At 36.6% G+C, this 18,930-nt stretch overlaps 1 protein-coding gene across 1 annotated transcript; it reads right to left on the bottom strand.

The window, feature by feature from the left end:
• Positions 1-1,340: 1,340 nt before the first annotated feature.
• LOC117324559 (apoptosis-stimulating of p53 protein 1-like) lies at positions 1,341-18,050 on the bottom strand. Its single transcript, XM_033880476.1, is given in 9 exon segments — positions 1,341-3,053; positions 3,594-3,793; positions 4,412-4,578; positions 4,995-5,098; positions 5,100-5,129; positions 5,637-7,435; positions 7,828-8,028; positions 8,329-8,602; positions 17,345-18,050. Coding segments are annotated over 9 exon segments (2,922 nt in total). The 5' UTR covers positions 17,447-18,050; the 3' UTR covers positions 1,341-3,008.
• Between the last annotated feature and the right edge of the window lie 880 nt (positions 18,051-18,930).

Raw genomic sequence — 18,930 nt, 5'->3', positions numbered from 1 at the left:
TTATTTTAAGTTGACTCTGTAAGTTTAAGATGATGTGGTTTCGCTCATTATGTTTATTAGCAGCAACCAGTACGGCTGATCGACCTTGGGCTTCTGGTTCATGGCAGTCTGCCATTCTTCAAAACAAATCAGTTGGCGCATGTGATGTATATATTTTTCTGCGGCTCATTGAAATAAAGAAAGTGGAGCACTGCATGAGAGATTCCTTATAATAGTTTCCCGATTTTAATTGCAATTATGAAAACTACTGTATTCATTCTTACATATATCATCATTAATTTATATTACCACAGAACACTAAAAATTGACGTGTAGGATAAATTTCATTTAGATTCTTCTGTTACATGCTAAGTTAACTGTATTTCTCGGAGAGTTCTTGAAGGATCGTTTCCAGGCACATTTTGTAGGTTCTGCTTGTTTTCAAATGATAAATAGCAAGAAGAGAAAAGTAGAGAAAAGATCAGTCTTACTGAGATCAAATAAAGATCATTTGATGGTGGATGCCACTATCCCTCTGGGACCTCTTGTTAAAACATTACATCCTATTAGAATAAGTTGTGCTAAAACCCAACCGTAACGATAGAAATGTAGGCCCCTAAAAGGATAGAGACAGGCAGGGAGCAGTGGTTGACATACAGGCCCGTGTACATATAGGTATACCCCAGATCTGGTTCTTACCCTTGTGATTTATTCTAGTAGTGTTCATGGCAGCCATGTAAGGGGAGTCTTTAGTATCAAACATATGCATGTCGGGGCTTTTTCTGGGGGCTTTTGGTGCCATTAATGGGCCCCATTCCCTATTAAAATTATTTCCATATTTAAGCCAAATTCCCAAAATTTTCATTTTTCTCAAGTTTACCAATTTTCTCTCCAAAATGAGACAAAATGTCCCAAATCAGTGAGAAAAGGCCCAGTATCCTTGTATAAATCTAACAGGCCTTTAGACTAGGGAGCCCGCAGCCCCCAGGAACGCAGGCACAAAACACAACACAAGAAGAGGCGTCATAAACAATATATCCATGTATGTATCCCCCCCCCCCCGGCGACATTTGTAAATTGACAAATTAGGAAAGTCACCAGGATGGTTAATTACAGTCTGTCACTGTCCCTAACAAGTCTTGGCAAAACAATTCTTGAATTCAATGACAAAGCCCTGAATTTGATAACCGATTTCTATACTGTATGCATCAAGGGAAATAACTTCATGTAAGAAAGAAATACAATGTATATCCGTTTCACGTAACATTTATAGTTCTTCCAAATTAAAACTAGATGAGGATGTTGTCGATCCTGGCCCTGGCACCAGTGCAAGATAACTCAAATAAAACAAAATCCACAAGTAGTTTCAGAAAATTTTATCTATTTTCTTTGTTTTACAAATATCATACTGGCATCAACAATTCTGATGATGTATACACAATTAATACTAAGAAATACTTGTAGAGAAAGTTATCATGTACTTCAGTACATAACTGATGTCTAAATATATATTGTATACAATGAAAATATGTAGAAAGAATGTAGCAAGCACCATCACATGTATTCACCATTGTTCAGAACATCAGCGTCCTTATTCTATCTACAATATAAATCTGCCCATGTCACAAAATTTCTTCAAGATATCGAAAAAATTAGTCAATAAAATTGCATTCAGTAAGTTCTTAAAGTTTTCTTCCATAAACAAAAATTTTATGGAATTTTCAATGTAATTGAAAGTGAAACTTATCAAATGGCACAGAAATCAATGTTTATCTTAAATAGCACCCTTTTTATGATGAAATTTTCAAATTGTAAAAATTCAAGGTGAGGAGTAACAAGGGTCCTAATGAATGTTCCCTATTGAACCCTACATTTTCAAACTTTCAAAAAATCTAAGAAAATTGTTACCTTTCATTTTCAAACTTTCAAAAGAACTAAGAAAATTGTTTTAAACCTATCAAATGAAAAAAAAAAAGTGCAATGTTTAAGATATTTTAAGAACTTTGCAAATACATGGACTATAGATATAGTTCAATATTCCACTTTTAAGAAGTGATTTTAAAATCTTTTTATATAGCAAAACAATACAAGTATTCTAGTATATCGGTAATGCTGTTGTACAATGTGTATATGGAGTTAAAATCTCTCAGTTTTTCTGGTTTTACAGAGATTCAGAATATAATTGTTAAATAATGAATATAATAAATGAACATTGGATGTTTTTTAGAAAATAAAAAACAAGTAACATAAGCACAACACTAATGAGGGTCGATAAACATAATACATTATGGATCTATCTCAAAGTAGAAAAATACTAAGTTTTAAGTGGAATGAATATAACAGATTTTCTGTACAATATTTACAACATAAGATATTGCACTATTACTTGACGTGACAGCACTGTCGCTGTCAGCCACACACACACACACTCCGTCATTATTATTTCTCGCTCCAATAATTTAACATAAATGAATAAATACTCTTCAAGTCACATTCGTCATCTACAACTTGAAACATATCGAAAGTTTTCGAAACGAAAAATTTGAAAGCAGATCTTTGATGCATTCTTGGTAATGTGTTTCAACTAGAAATAGCCTTTTTCTAGTACAAAGTATTGCCTTAATTTAAATTAAATTCGTTTTGGTTTGAAGGGAAATATTACCATTTACAATCATTTACTTTTCTAGCTGAAAATTTTCTCTAGAGGATTGTCAGTTTTTTTACAAAAATATATAAAAATAACTGACAATTCACTGGCTTTTAGAAACTCTTGATCGATGATTTTCATTTTTTAAACATCAAATTGCAGAAAGAGAAACTTATGTCTGATATAGTTGATAAATGTAACAATGGCTAATATCCTTGATTGATTGGATCCCTTCATATGTTCACAGTACGATGTTATGTTGTGAAGACAGGTTTGCCTGCCAAACCAAGATCAGCACCCTATCAAGATCTGCTTTCTGTGGCCCTATTATCATTTAGCACTTAGCAATTATATTGCAATTGTTATTTTGACTTTCCTCGTCTCAGCTCTCCGACTCCCCTACTTGTGGTATTACGCGAGGATAAAGCTGCAAGAAAATAAAAACGGATATTAACTACAGCAAGCTTGGTAAGACAGAACATCTCGATTAGGATATCGTACATCCAAGTGACACAAGAAAAGAAATTGTCTGTATCACAACACCTCGCCTATCTCATCATTGTGTTACTGCAACTTAACTGTGTTGGTTTTCGAAATGGTATAAAAACAAACAAAATCTAAAAAGTCATGTAATGTCAAAGTAAAAGAGGAGAATCAACAGAGGAAATGACTTCAAAAACAGTAGACTCCCAAAAATCACAATAGTAAGTTTTGACAGAAACCGAAAGAGGCACTTTGAAATTAGATATTACACAATATAAACATATATGAAATGGCTTACAGAATCATACATCAACTTACATCAAATATAGATAATTAAAAATATAAATATTACACAATTGAAAATATAAGTGATGGCTTACAGAATCATAAGTCGACTTACATCAAATATAGAGATCCAGATTCTGATCCCTAGATAGATGACCCCCCCCCCCCCCCCCCAAGTATGTTAGTTAGTTTTACTCACCCCTAGTAAATTCCTTGGTATGTAGCCTTCCTTTTTGACCATCCTGGACCACCACCAGTCTTTTTCTTTTTCGTCGCCCTTTCTCAAGATCACAATTTCGTCCCCAATATCGAAGCTCAGTTCATCGCTGTTTACAGCCTCGTAACTAAAAACTGCCCACGTAACTCCATTGTTCATGATCCCCAGTTTCTCCTGAATACCTATAAAGTTATCAGATTGTTAACATAAATATTACATCTACAAACAAAATCAAATGACATTAAGAACATTTTCAAAGGTAATTTCAAAGAATATTTGAATATTCTATATTTCAATATTAAAACATAAATATTACATCTGCAAAAAAAATCAAATGTCATTAAGAAAATTTTCAAAGGTAATTTCAAAGAATATTTGAATATTCAAAATTTCCATATTAAAACCACTATCGGCATACCAAAGGGAGATAAATCTTGATGCTTTACTCATGAAAAGGCTTCACAACATCTTATAATTTTTACTTTTTCCAGTATGTGAGAAAACTAAAGAGTTCGGCTGGACAATACTCGGCAAGTTGGGATTTAATTTCCTGATTGAATGCAAAAAGGTCTGAGGTTAACTGAAAATGTGGTTTTTCACCAGGTATAATAGAATCTTACATGGGTCTGTGTGTGTGAATTACATGGTCAGGGTTATGTAAAATTAAGAGTAAGAGTTTGGCTGGCCAGCACGAGGCTTAATCTAAACAAAACATTTCCTTTGTTTTCCATTGTGTAACTTAAACACTTGCGTATTAGATGAATTGATAGGAAACCAGAGACCAAGTGTGTCCCACTTACTGTATAGATATTCAGAACAGCCATCGAAGCCGTCCTCTTCCTCCTCGCACTTCTCGGCAGCAGTCTCTTGATCACTGATGGTCGTGGCGAAGATACAGGCCCCATGCTCCACCAGAAACTTCACCATGGGCAGATTGTTACACGAGGCTGCACAGTGGAGAGGCGTCCTGGGAAGAGAGGTACAAATCAATGTTATAACTACAATATATACCCTGAACAGTGGAGAGGTGTCCCGAGAAAGAAGGGAATTAACCTAATGTTACTAACCTGGATATTAACCTAATGTTACTAGTCTGGATATTTCAGTGATTATGGCAAAACACTTTCATTTAAGTTATACATTACAAATCTTTTTCCAAGCTTGAGATCTGCCACTCAGTACCATGCATGGCAGTCAACACTTACACCTAGGGATGCTTACAGTCAAATATCGCCTTGTTCTAAAGAGGATGTAGTTTATAGTTATGGAGACAAATTGAACCCTTTAGGCCTAACACCTCAGTCATTTGGCATATTTCTATGTTTATCAAACAAGGATGTGTTTTACATCCACCAACATTTATCTTCTGGTTTGATTACTTACCAGCCGTCACTGTCAGGCGAGTTGACATCACATCCAAACTCCACCAGGAATTTAACGATGGCGTAATGGCCTGCACAGATAGCATTGTGTAGGGCAGTGATTCCCCTCGTCATTCGGCTCGCTCACGTCATGTACCTGGAACAACAAATTCAGATTGAAATATACTGACAATATTGACAGTTTGATTTTCTTTTTACAGCTCTTGACTATTTTAATCCTGACTGATTTTTGAAGTGCATTACTTCCTCTCATCAATGATGTTTTGAATGTACAGAGTTGAAGATATATCGGTAAAACTAGGCTTCCTAAGAACGTCAGAATGACATTAGTATGTAGTAGTTTACTTCTGTACCACTGTACGATATTTACCTATACATGTATAACGATATACGGATACTATGACATAATTCTCTATTATAGTAAGATATTTACTTGTATCAGGTTGTTACCGAAATTGATAATTTCTTCCGGCGATGTCAAGGTTTTATAATCATAGATGTTAAAACTTATGATCCTTAATATAAACTGTTATCAAACAAATTTCAAGAACAGCAGATTGTCAGGAAAATGCACAGATATTAATAAGGCCGTATGACAGGACACGACATATAGATGAGGTTGTATTAATGACAAAACACCTACCTGACTGGCACACCTCTTCACCAGCTCCAGCTCCCCCTCCAATGAGGAGTCCAGTAGGAGGGCCAGAGGATCAAAGCTCACGCGGTTCCCGGACTTTTTAGAGTTACGACTCTTCAAGTTCGTCTTTTTCTTCAACACAGTTTGATCTGAAGTAACAACCTGTACACTGACGGGACTAGAAGATTTACTTCCATCCGAGCCGTCCCCCGTTTTCACCTTGTCTGAAACGTCGATCAGGTTACCCATTCCATCCACAGGGACGTCCTCGGGGACCTGGTCCTGGAAGGACGTGGCTTGAGTGTCATAGCCCCCTATGTGAAGTCCCTCCCCCGTCTCCTGGGGCGTGTGGCCCGACTGGTTCTTGTAACGGTCCACATACTTGTGAAGTAATTTCGTGATGTCTTCGTTGTCGCTGTCGGAGTGTCGTCGGCGAAGGTTTACGTGTTTATGCGTGTGTCGATTGTGACTGGCCTTGTCAGAAGCGAGGTCAGGGTACTGTGGAGAAGTCGGAGATGAACTAGATTTACCTCCCTTTGGTGAGTTGGCTGGTGGTGACAGTGATTCGGAGGCTGACGGTGGTGACTGAGCACTGTTTGGTTTATTTGATTCTGTGTGAGATTTATCCTCATTACCTTTGTTTGTTTTCCCACCATCCTTTTTAGAAATATTTGTATACATCATCTGTATATTTTGTTGGTATTTTTTTAAGGCCTCTGGACCAAGCTTGCCCATGTAGGTGTTGGCTATCACGTTTTTGGAAGCATATTTATATTTGGGCTGCTGTTTAGAACCGTTCCCGGAATCACTATTGAGGGAGGAATCTGATCCATTATTACTGTTTGTGTCCTTCATGGAATCTGTTTGATCACAAGAACGTACATTCTGCTGCACATGGGGGTAAGGAGGGGGAGCCCCTTGATGCTTATTTGGGGGCACAGAACCCCCTGGGTAGGGGGGTGGGTGTTTATTTGGCCCCCTATGATGTGAATTGTTGTTATTATTATTAGTGATATGATTTGTTCCATTTAGCACAGGATTCTGTTTCTCCGAATGATTTGTAGATTGGTGGTCGGAAGGATAAGCACTGTTTTCCTTCAGAGAACTGTCACTAGAAGCTGGCGAGCTTTGACCACTGCCCCCAGTCCGTATGTCCTCTGCGATGGTAATAGTAGGGCCACCCTGTTGGTCCCCTGGGCCCCTGTTAAGGACAGACGTACTGTAGGTTGTCCCAAACGGCCTTGGCGTAAGATATGTTAAATTTGTTGTACCTGCCCGAGCAGGGATCGGGGGCGGATGTTTTCCTTGCCTTGTTGAATACTGAGGTTGTGATGCCGGAGTGTGTCCTGAATCCTTGTAAACATGTTCCGATGGGACATGCCCATTCTCTTTTGGCACAGTTTTGGAATCATTTTTTATCGTCGTTGTCCTAGACTCTGCGGGTCCTTTCATGTCTGTGTTATTGTTGTTAGGTTCATGCACATTTTCGACACCTTTAAGAGGTTTTTTGGAGTTTTCATCAGACAAATTCATCACAAACTTTGAACTCACAGGTAACGACTGATATTTAGGATCCATTTTATGAAAAGTAGAATCAACATTTCCGTTGAGTTTGTCTTTTGGCACGATTTGTACATAGGGTTCCACAGCAGCCACATTGTTCCGCGTTGCTTTGTTCCCCGATTTGTTATCCGACTGTTGATTAGATTGTTTTTTCTGCTGATCGGCTTGCTGGGCACGTTTCTTTTTCAATCTTTGTTGTAACTCCAATATTCGGTTGTCCATTTTTGATATTTCCTCATCTGAAAATTAGAAAAGTTGTATGAATTAAAACGCTAAATAACTCTGTAGGTATGTCATTTCTCTTTACTTTTCTTTATGTTGAAATATTTATTTGACATATTTAGCATTTAAACCAGCAACAGCTGTCAGCTTGAAGCTAAGAAATATCTGTTATTTCATCATGAAAATATGTAAAATGAAAATTAAATGATGGATGATAATGAAATCTGATACAAGACAGAACATTGACAGGGACCGTCGTATCTGTATATGGCTCGAAGGCTCAAACCCACAAGTCATAACCTAATTTTCTCTTCCAACCAGAAACCACGCCAGTTATTCTATATTAAGATTTCCTCTCATATCCGACTAATAAATACATTTTGAATTTCTTTGATTTAATTCTGTAAACCTTGACAACTTACCATGAGTTCCTTTTTGAGTTTGTCCAGTTCGAGTTTGGCCGCACTTTGACCAGCTGTCTTGTTGACGGATTCCTTGTCGTGTTGGACCTTTTCTAGTTGTCGAGTCAGCTCCTCCACTTTGGCTACAGCCATGACCAGTTCTTTCTCCTTCTCACTGAACAGGGATTTTACACTCTCCAACTCGGAATCTGTAATAAACGACAGTTGTAGTACTAGCAAATTCAAACACCTCCATGGTTTATAAGGAAGACATTTATACTGTAATTTTAAGCCACATTTAAATCTGACAACAGACAACTGACCACTGACAAAGGGTATGTTGACTCATGCAGTATGTCTATGTGCGTTCCTCTATATTCCTAAACACCGGGGAAATATTGCTGTATCTGCACTTTATTATAACAATACTTGTTTTCTAATAGCAATTTTTTACAACCTATTCCTCAAATTATATATACAGGTATCATTAAATCATTGGAATCACTTACTGATTGATCCATTCGTGTTTTTATATTTCTCAGCCTCTCCACGCAGAGCTCGCAGCTTTTTCAACTTCATTTCTTGATTTTCAACCTTTTCCCGCAGTTTCTTGAGTCTGTCGTTTTCAGCGGCCATGTGCTGGTGACGAGCCTCCTGTTGTTTGAGGTACTTGAGGCGTTGTTCCTTGGCGACCAGGACCTGTTGTTGGTGCTCAATCTGCTGTTGTTGACGCGACGCCATTTCCTGCAGCTCGCTCAACGTCAGGTCAACGCCTCCCGGCAACTGGAAAATATAAAACATGAAAATATAGCACAAAATGATAGCAGAGTTATGTACCATTGTGAATCTTGAATTAAGGATCTACTGATGTTGCATAAGCTTTTGTTTTTGTGTGGATTTTTTTTGTTCTTAAACAGTATTTTTTCTTATGCTGCCATACCCTGCGAAACTGTTTAGTACTCTAGATCTGCAACATTAATAAATTCTGGAATATCCACATAACCACAATGAAACCTAATCACAAACATATCTGGTGAACCTTATATGTTTTTAAACTAGTAATAACAAGAAACACACTCAGTACAACATTCCGCACGAACTTGTCAAACCGAACTTTTCAATCTCGACCCAGCTGGACCACCACAGAGTCACAGTCACATATGACAGAAGGAGAGTCATTCCAATACAAGGCTATGTACACGACTTTTCTAACTCACAGCTACGTCAATCCTCGGGGAGAAGTTCCAATACTGTGATGATGTTGAGTAGTAATTACATTTACTAGCGTTCAAAGCTACGTAAGCTTAGCCATATGTAAACTAAACTAAAAATATTAACAATACAAGATGATGGTATGTTTAAATTGTTTTTCGTGATATATCATTATAAGCCAATAACATTAGAATTCTTTTCTTAATTTCAAAATGTATCACAATGATAAATTACTAGTCAATAATAGGTCATGAAATATCGTACAGGATGCTGTTACTGCGAAGCTATGTATATATTGGATGATATCATTACCAAGGGGTTCATGTATAGGTGTTCGGCTGTCAATGGTAATCAATAACTCTCCAATAACATAATCCTCCCACGGTTGTCAATTATTTCATTAATTAATTAAACCATTAATTGATGACCTTTGTGATTCCATCCCTAAGGCTATTCAACTGCAATCGATACTGACAGGACCGGGATCACCAACACTGTTACAATTACATCTATAGACTTTGTAATATCAGGATGACAGGAAAAAAATTGTTGACAATATTTGCTGTACATGTGTTAATGTCATGTTGTGACAATATTTGTTGTGTGAAGATGACACTATGATAAATTTGTTGTGTTGAATGTCATGATCATGTTATTGTAAATTTGCTGTTTTGAGGTCAATTGAAGTGAAATACCATCACTATAGAAGTTATACAACCACAAATCAAATTAGTTCTTATGTCTCATCCCTTGACTCAGTTTAACTAGACTGTCCTATTGGTTTATTTTTATTGTACCAGCTTATTTAGTATTTAGTACACAAAACACGAATCAACACAAGCAGAATGACAACAATGAAATTTCTGACACCAATGACTTAACACCAACATATGAATTACAAGATACAAAAAACTTTATTCAATGTCGCATAGAACATTAACAATGAACTATGTGAGCTGTTTTTGCTCACAGTATAACGAGCAGCTATAGGCGTGATCACAGATAAACATTATTTAGATTAAAATACGCTCAAACAGGATGTTAGATAAGATATCGCAATTTGATTTCTAGGAGATTTCTAGAAAACACACTTAATAGAGCAGGTGATTTGGCGAGCCCTACCTAACAAGCTCTCTGACTTGTACATGTGACTGGTCAGAGAGCAGTTGATTTGGAGAGCCCTACCTAACAAGCTCTCTGACTTGTACATGTGACGACTTGTACATGTGACTGGTCAGAGAGCAGTTGATTTGGAGAGCCCTACCTAACAAGCTCTCTGACTTGTACATGTGACTGGCCAGAGAGCAGGTGATTTGGCGAGCCCTACCTAACAAGCTCTCTGACTTGTACATGTGACTAGCCAGAGAGCAGGTGATTTGGAGAGCCCTACCTAACAAGCTCTCTGACTTGTACATGTGACTGGCCAGAGAGAAGGTGATTTAGCGAGCCCTACCTAGCAAGCACTCATGACTCGTACATGTGACTGGTCAGAGAGCAGGTGATTTGGAGAGCCCTACCTAACAAGCTCTCTGACTTGTACATGTGACTGGTCAGAGAGAAGGTGATTTGGAGAGCCCTTCCTAACAAGCTCTCTGACTTGTACATGTGACTGGCCAGAGAGAAGGTGATTTAGCGAGCCCTACCTAGCAAGCACTCATGACTCGTACATGTGACTGGTCAGAGAGCAGGTGATTTGGAGAGCCCTTCCTAACAAGCTCTCTGACTTGTACATGTGACTGGCCAGAGAGCAGGTGATTTGGAGAGCCCTACCTATAAGCAAGCTCTCTGGCTCGTAAATATACAAAACATTGAGTAAAACTGATATTACAAAGTTCCTACATAATATTACAATGGCATTAACAGTAACATAGTTTAATTCAATAGTGCAAAAAATAAGAATATAAGGGATTCGGGGATAAAAAAAGGAAATTGTCAATTCAATTGTTTGCAGATATTGCTTTGACAGATGTGACCATCCAAGAGTAAAATAATCTCAAGAATGTTCAAATTTAAAACTGTCATATTTCTTTAATATCCCCCGAATTTACTTAGGATATTCCGGTGATAGTATGAAAGTTTCAGGACAATGAATTATAGTGCTTTAACCAATGAAATATTTATGTTGATCATAATTTGGTAACATTTACTGCACCCTGCAGCCTGCTACGTAAGATTCTCACCTGGATGCAATGTGCCACAGGTATGCACACCTTTACCTGTTAACGAGCCAGGAATAAATTGGAGTTGTCAGGTATCTTTTTACAAGGGTGATAAATTGGAAAACTAGCATGATGAAACTGTTAAACTTGCTGGGAGGGAATATTAGCCATCACCTACAGAGTATGTTAAATGTCAGATGAGCGATGGAATAAAATTCCACTTAAGTGAGAATAAATGTTTCCTCCAGATATCACAACAGAAACAGCTATTTACCTTGTGCTTTAAACCAGGTACATTGAAATTCTCTTCAAAATTCCTTTTCAAAATCCTGATACGATAATCCATTTCCGTCATCTCCAAAATAATTGTCCAGGAAATGTTAAATTTTTGTCAGTTTTCCCAAAAAATTTGAAGAAATAATGCTCCTTAATAAAGGCACTGACCTTCACTGCAAGTTGTTTGACCTTTCTGAGATCATGGGACAATATATTGTCTGTCTACAGTACAAGGAAATCCAAGAGCTCAAAGTGTCTGGCAGAGAACAAAGACAAAGGTGTTTACCTATCAAACACTTCCCCAATGATATCTCTGATCACTGATTATCTGCCCTTAGTTTGTTTGTCAACTCTGGGCCTATAAAGATTAGAATAGTCACACATTTAGTATTATACTTGTGTACACAAAGTAATAACCCTTGATCTAAGCTGGTTTTGAAATAATCATGTAATGCCCAATATCATTGTCGAATGTTTGCTGATATTTTTGCCCAATATTTGTATACTGTGTATACTTGGACGTAATATCTCGTTCTGGCCAATATTTGTACAGTACTGTATGTAACAACCTTGAGAATGTCACTTCCTTTTACCAAGGACAGTCGACCAAACCAATGAACAAAGAATACCAGAGAATACAACAAAAGATAGAGATGTATAATTATGCCTATATAATAAATCTCAGTTTTATATACAAAACTCATTGTCCTGTCACATTCCTAACATCAGAATAGGACTTAGGGATGTCTTAAAAATTGTTAAATCTTGAATAAATAATCCATGAGTGAAATTTTGTTTTTTATTTTTAAAATCTTTTTTTACCATTTCTTGATCTGCAAACAAAAGACAATGAGACATAGCTGTCAATATCCCTCGCACCCTGATAAAGAAAATTGAAACTACCCATACACGTATGAATTTGGTTGTTAATTTTACATTGAACTGCGACATTTAAACCATATGTCTTGCCTGGAAAATTATGAAAAATATTATTCACTCCATACCAAAAGGCACCACCAGAGCAATACATGTACCAAGATTCTTTAAGTTATTTAAAACAGTTTTGGAGTTGCAACTCAAAAATAGTAATATTAAGATTTTTAACCATTTGTTTCCATTCTACTCCACACCAAAAGTGCACCAGTAGAGCTTTAGAGCAATGCTTGTACCAGGTTTTGTGAATTAAATTAACTTGACAGGTTTGGGAAGTTTTACAATTTGGAAATGGTAGTTGACCAGTTGTACAGATCCCAATTCATCAGTAAAGTGTATTTCCAGAATAGATTCACTATAAGGAAACTGTGTACCACTGTTTTACATAAGGGCAGGAAATGGGGAAAGGTAAAGAATAGGATAATTGGAAGGTGTAATGAATAATAATATCTTGTTCAATTAAAGTAGGGCTGTCGGTAACTAGCTCTCCAAACAAATGACCTCACACAGCAGTCTATCTATTTCAGGAACATTTCCTATCAACCAAAGTTAGTGAGATGACAGGAATACTCCCAACATTTACATGTGGTTTTCTACTCTGTAGTAAATATACAAATTACAGGTAGAACATAAGTAATCAGCTGACATCCTTTGATCTAGTCTAATCACTTATTAATACTTTGTAGGCTGTAGCAACCTATTTACCTAGGGCTTTGTAGCCGAGAAGTCTGAAAGGTGGGTCAATAATGACGCTGATACTATTATGGAGCTTCAATGACAGAGATGGGCTTATAATTGGTGATTAGCACATCTCTCCAAATCTTAATATACATGTGTGAGATTTTAAGGATAATTTGCGCAGGACTTGACATCCGTAAAATGTTAATAATCCTTCAATAAAGTGTATATAGCATTCATACCTAATAGATCTGTCACTGAACATCTTTATACGACCACTGTACCTGGTAACACCCAGTATTGTTACACATGTGTAAGTTCATTTGTCTATCAACCCTCTCTGATCCAAAAATTAAAACTGAATTACTTAAATTATTTAAATTGGTAGTAGTGAAGCTAAACAGGTTCAGTGATGAAATTCAATACGTTATTATATATACAATTCCATAATGTCAGATGAATTAACACCTGAAATACAAAAAAAAAAAATATATATATAGAAATACTTTTTCTGAGAAAAATGACTAATATCCCAAATTATGAATACAGGAAGATGGTCAACTGCAGAAAACTTACACAAACCATAAAATCCATATTGTGTTTTCAAGCTAGTATATATATATTATTTCCACTGCTTCATTCCATGTATGCATGTCTGTGATTGCGACTAATAATGAAATTTTCTCTTACATAAATTTCTCTTTATGTAACAAATGCCCTGAAAGGTGATTTCCTGTCATTTCCACACTATGACTCGGGGCAATATTTTTTTCATACTTGTTTTTTAATCAAAACAATACTGGATGTCACGCAGACAAATCAGGCACAGACCTGTATTGTGGCAATTTTCTTATTGCAATCTGTCTGTTTCTTTTCCCTCCATAATACAATGAACTTCCTGTGACAAGCAGCCAAAAAAAAAATATCACTGGGCAATATATATCATTACCATAATCACTATTTATAGATCTTAGTTTAACGGTACTGTACATATACCCACTTTATCAGTATAGATATATAGATTAATTGTCTACCCCAAGTATAATTGGCAACAAATACCTATCCAATGTACCCGTTCACACGAAACACCTTTTAATCTTTGTTTAATCAGAAACTATAAACTCTGTGGTAATTTCCTGATCAAACTTACAGCCTGGTGTATTGAAGGAAACAAATATGGCCCGCTTTCTTTCTCCAGCCGTGATTATGGTGTTTTGTTATTACAAGGGTTTCCAAAATATTGACATGTCTGGCTTATGTACAAATATAGAGTGAAAAGGAAACTTTCAATGTCGTTTATAGATACGTAAATGACGTCAGACAAGGAAGCTCTAATTGATCACATGGCCGGTCTCTCACCTACACAAAATTCATAAACAAATTGACATTTTTTCACAACATTCTTAAATCCTTTTCAAAATGTTTTCCTTTGATCGAACTTATCGGCTGCATGTATGTACAGTTGACGTCAGAAAATCTATTATACAAATACTTTAATCAAAATTAAAAATTGCTCACAATCACCAAATTTAAAAGCAACGAACATTTTGAAATAGACACAAAATGTACAGATTTCAGCATCCCTAACTTCTAATGTCACTGGAAAATAAATTCTCAATGATATTCTGTAAATGGAAACTGTGATAAAATGTCCACTATGTGAACTAACTACCAGTATACCAAGCAGTTAATTACGTTGGACTTAAACTTTTTAAGCAACAGATCTAACGCAAAACTTGAAAATGTGGTAAAGTAACACCTTAGCCTTATTGTTTCTCATCTAACTTATAGGCAAGAAAAAATGCTCGGTGATTTGTTTTAGTTAAATGTTACTCAATTTGTTTGTTATATAAAAGCTGCAAAAACAAAATGCTGTCAGCAGTTTCAGAATTTTGTCAAATTGTGCACAACAGATAAAATGTCAAACCACCGTGACACACTTTTAGTATCTACTGTCTTCTACGGTAAAGTTCCTCAACTGTTGATGGTTAAAATAAATCAATGATATTGATCCTTACACGATAGTATTCATTACATATCATCACCTACAGTCCTAAGTAAATTAATAAGATTGAAATTATATTTATATCTGTGGAAGAAAACAGAGTCATGAACCTGCAAGTCAGTTAGTTTAATATTTAAAATCATTTAATTTGAACAACTAAATGGAGATTCAAATCTGTCTGATAAAACTAAAAATGCTCAATTTTTAAACATCCTTCCCCAGTAGTTATCGAAATAACAGGATATACCAGGAAATATCTTAGAAGTCAATAAACTTTGATACTCTCTATTACAACCTTAGGAGATTTATCATCATACAATTGGCTGGAGTATATCTGGTCTGGGTAATGAGGGCTGTCGGTGGTGATGCCAGGAGAAATGTCATGTTATTTGGGGGTTCAGGGAGAGACGGAGAAATGTAATGTTATTTGGGGGTTCAGGGAGAGACGGAGAAATGTCATGTTATTTGGGGGTTCAGGGAGAGACGGAGAAATGTAATGTTATTTGGGGGTTCAGGGAGAGACGGAGAAGTGTAATGTTATTTGGGGGTTCAGGGAGAGACGGAGAAATGTAATGTTATTTGGGGGTTCAGGGAGAGACAGAGAAGTGTAATGTTATTTGGGGGTTCAGGGAGAGACGGAGAAATGTAATGTTATTTGGGGGTTCAGGGAGAGACGGAGAAGTGTAATGTTATTTGGGGGTTCAGGGAGAGACGGAGAAATGTAATGTTATTTGGGGGTTCAGTGAGAGACGGAGAAGTGTAATGTTATTTGGGGGTTCAGGGAGAGACGGAGAAGTGTAATGTTATTTGGGGGTTCAGGGAAAGACGGAGAAATGTAATGTTATTTGGGGGTTCAGGGAGAGACGGAGAAGTGTAATGTTATTTGGGGGTTCAGGGAGAGACAGAGAAGTGTAATGTTATTTGGGGGTTCAGGGAGAGACAGAGAAGTGTAATGTTATTTGGGGGTTCAGGGAGAGACAGAGAAGTGTAATGTTATTTGGGGGTTCAGGGAGAGACGGAGAAGTGTAATGTTATTTGGGGGTTCAGGGAGAGACGGAGAAGTGTAATGTTATTTGGGGGTTCAGGGAGAGACAGAGAAGTGTAATGTTATTTGGGGTTTAGAGAGAGACGGAGAAGTGTAATGCTATTTGGGGTTTAGAGAGAGACAAGGATGCTGTAATGTAGGAATACATTTAAAACAATTTCGATTGTTACCATGAATTCAAAGTTCACATGGTCTGTACATGTATATGCACAGAGATATTGGGTTTCCACATATTAACTGATAGCTTACTTCTGACGTTCCCTGAATAAATTACCTCGTAAAATCAATAAAATCTTACATTCACTATCTTCATAAGTTATTCTGTTATATAATATTGTGTTTCCTTGCGGTTGTTTTCGAAGTATAAATGTCAACCTAAGCTTTATAAGCAGATGGTACGTGTCGTCATGGTTATAGGGGTTGGGGACATTTATTGACATGATGGGGTCCTTTCTGACCTGTCAATGTTTCTAATTTCATAGAAAAAATAAAAATCCAAAAACCCATACAAGTACAATACATTCATGGACAATAAATATCTTGTCGATATAAAAAGGCATTTGGTTGTTTGTGGCAGATCTTTGATGGGTTTGCATCAATATTTTCTCGTTTACGTTTTTTTCTCTCTCGATTTTTCCGGCCTGAATGAAATGTACATGGTCCATGATCAATGAGATGGTAGTGAACATTGGCCAGCACATTTATAAAATATACAACATTCTAAATATAGGGTCTAGTAAGTATATATATATAATAACCACGGTATAATCCAATATAGGTACTGGATCCTAACAAACAAATGTTCGTTGGATGTGTATTACTAGAAATAGATAATTGTCAAGTATAGTAACAACAGAAAGGTTAAAATATCATGTCGGTTTCAAAATTTTCGGTTTCATCTTAGCTTACAACCACTGTATATAATCCTTTTCTATATGTTTGACCATGGACAGGTCATTTTCAGATATTTTCATATCCATTACATATCAATGAAGTTTAATAAATCAACACTATATATATATGTACAGATAATCATTATAATTGTACACCACGGCTGTATTGATGACAATCGAGTTGGATGTCACTATGCATATATATGTGTATATGAGAAATGACAGGCTGATTAAATAGCACAGGAATGTGTGTACAGGTCAGCGTGATTCTGGCCTGGTTTGATGTGATTTACCTGTACAGACCATACAGGTACATATACCTACCATCTTCAGGTAGCTTTCTAGCTGGGAGTTGATGTATTCTAGAACAGGTATATCCCAATCCTCTTCATTACTATCGTACGTAAATCTGCCATGCTCTGCCATATTGTTAAACCTGAGTCAGGCATGATTCACAACTCCTAATCACACAGGTACTGTCCAGGTATATCACACACAGGTATGACATACAGAGTATTCACACACAAACAGATGTCACTAAGTGTAGAGATCTATCTATTGTTTCCAGTAAACAATAACACACCTACAGTTATAACTGTACAAGTTGTTCAGGTGAGATAAGAGCGTTTCACTGACCTATCTTATTCCAACATGGCTGCCGTCCTTATACAGTACATATTCATTCCCGAATATGTTCAATGGAGCATACGTCCAAAAATAGCCTGCAGGTAACTTGTTGTCAGTGTAGCCATCCCATAGCTGTCCAGGTGAAAACGATTGTTGTATTGAAAGTCCTGTATATGCTATCCACAGGATGTACCTGTCTATACCATTAATACAGACTGGTAATTAACACCATTCATTAATTCAGCTCGTTAGTGTTTAGTTACACACCTGTAGTGGTGGTGCTATGCTGATCCAGATTTATCCCCTCTAAAAATAATCCCTCGACAGACAGGTAGGGTCATACCGAGGTTTCATTACTTATACATCCGCACATATATATATCCACACAGGTATATGAAATTTTTACCGGTTATATCGGTTAGATCGTAAACGTATTCAAAAATTTGAACAAGTAGGTCAGGTATATAAGTCTGTATCTGTGACTTTCACCCAGGCATTTAATCCGGTGTGTGCTAAGGTGTGTCGGAATGCTATTTATATAGTAAGGCACTGGGATCTGTCTACTTGAAAAATGTTGACTTGTCAGGAAATTCCTTCGTACATAACTTGTCAGTCAATTAATCTTTCTCTTACCATTATACAAATATGTCAAGACCAATCATCATATTGGTATAGTAAATGACTATGTATATTTCTGACGTAGTTCTGCAGTTTCTTGTGTTTTTCTCACTGGAATCCCAATCAGAGCGGTATATACAATCCACAATCGAATAAAAAAAAAGTCTAAAAAATTAATCTACAGAGTATGAATATCTTTAAAAAAAAAAATAGTGTTTGGAAAATTTGTAAAAACCTTCAAATAAATGATGACAGAAATGATAATTTTATTGACCAAATCTGTCAGGAACGAACAGTCAGATATTCAAGATGACAAAAAACATCTCCACTGCAGTGAAGCTTGCAACATGTTTCTGCAACGATTTGACAGTTAGATGATGGTGGAAGTGCCTGACCTTGTCTGCACTTGGTAACAAAACCGTATTAACACACACCCAGTCATGAGTAATATTACTGGGGGGAGTTTTTAGCCACAGAGATGTTAAAATCATCAAATCTTCAACAGACAAGCCTTATCTAAGACTCGAGTCATAAGCTGTTGTGAAAATAAACAAAGATTGCTACCAAGATCTCTTAATCTGAAGATGGCAGGCCTGTCTAACATAAACAATGTTCCCACCAACTTCCTTACCAAAGTGTGTGATTTTTAACAGCTTTTTGGGAAG

This window comes from Pecten maximus, chromosome 3 (assembly GCF_902652985.1).
Source record: "Pecten maximus chromosome 3, xPecMax1.1, whole genome shotgun sequence".
Lineage (NCBI taxonomy): Eukaryota > Metazoa > Mollusca > Bivalvia > Pectinida > Pectinidae > Pecten > Pecten maximus.
The sequence above is the reverse complement of the archived record's forward strand: the minus strand, read 5'-3'. Positions and strand labels throughout refer to the sequence as shown.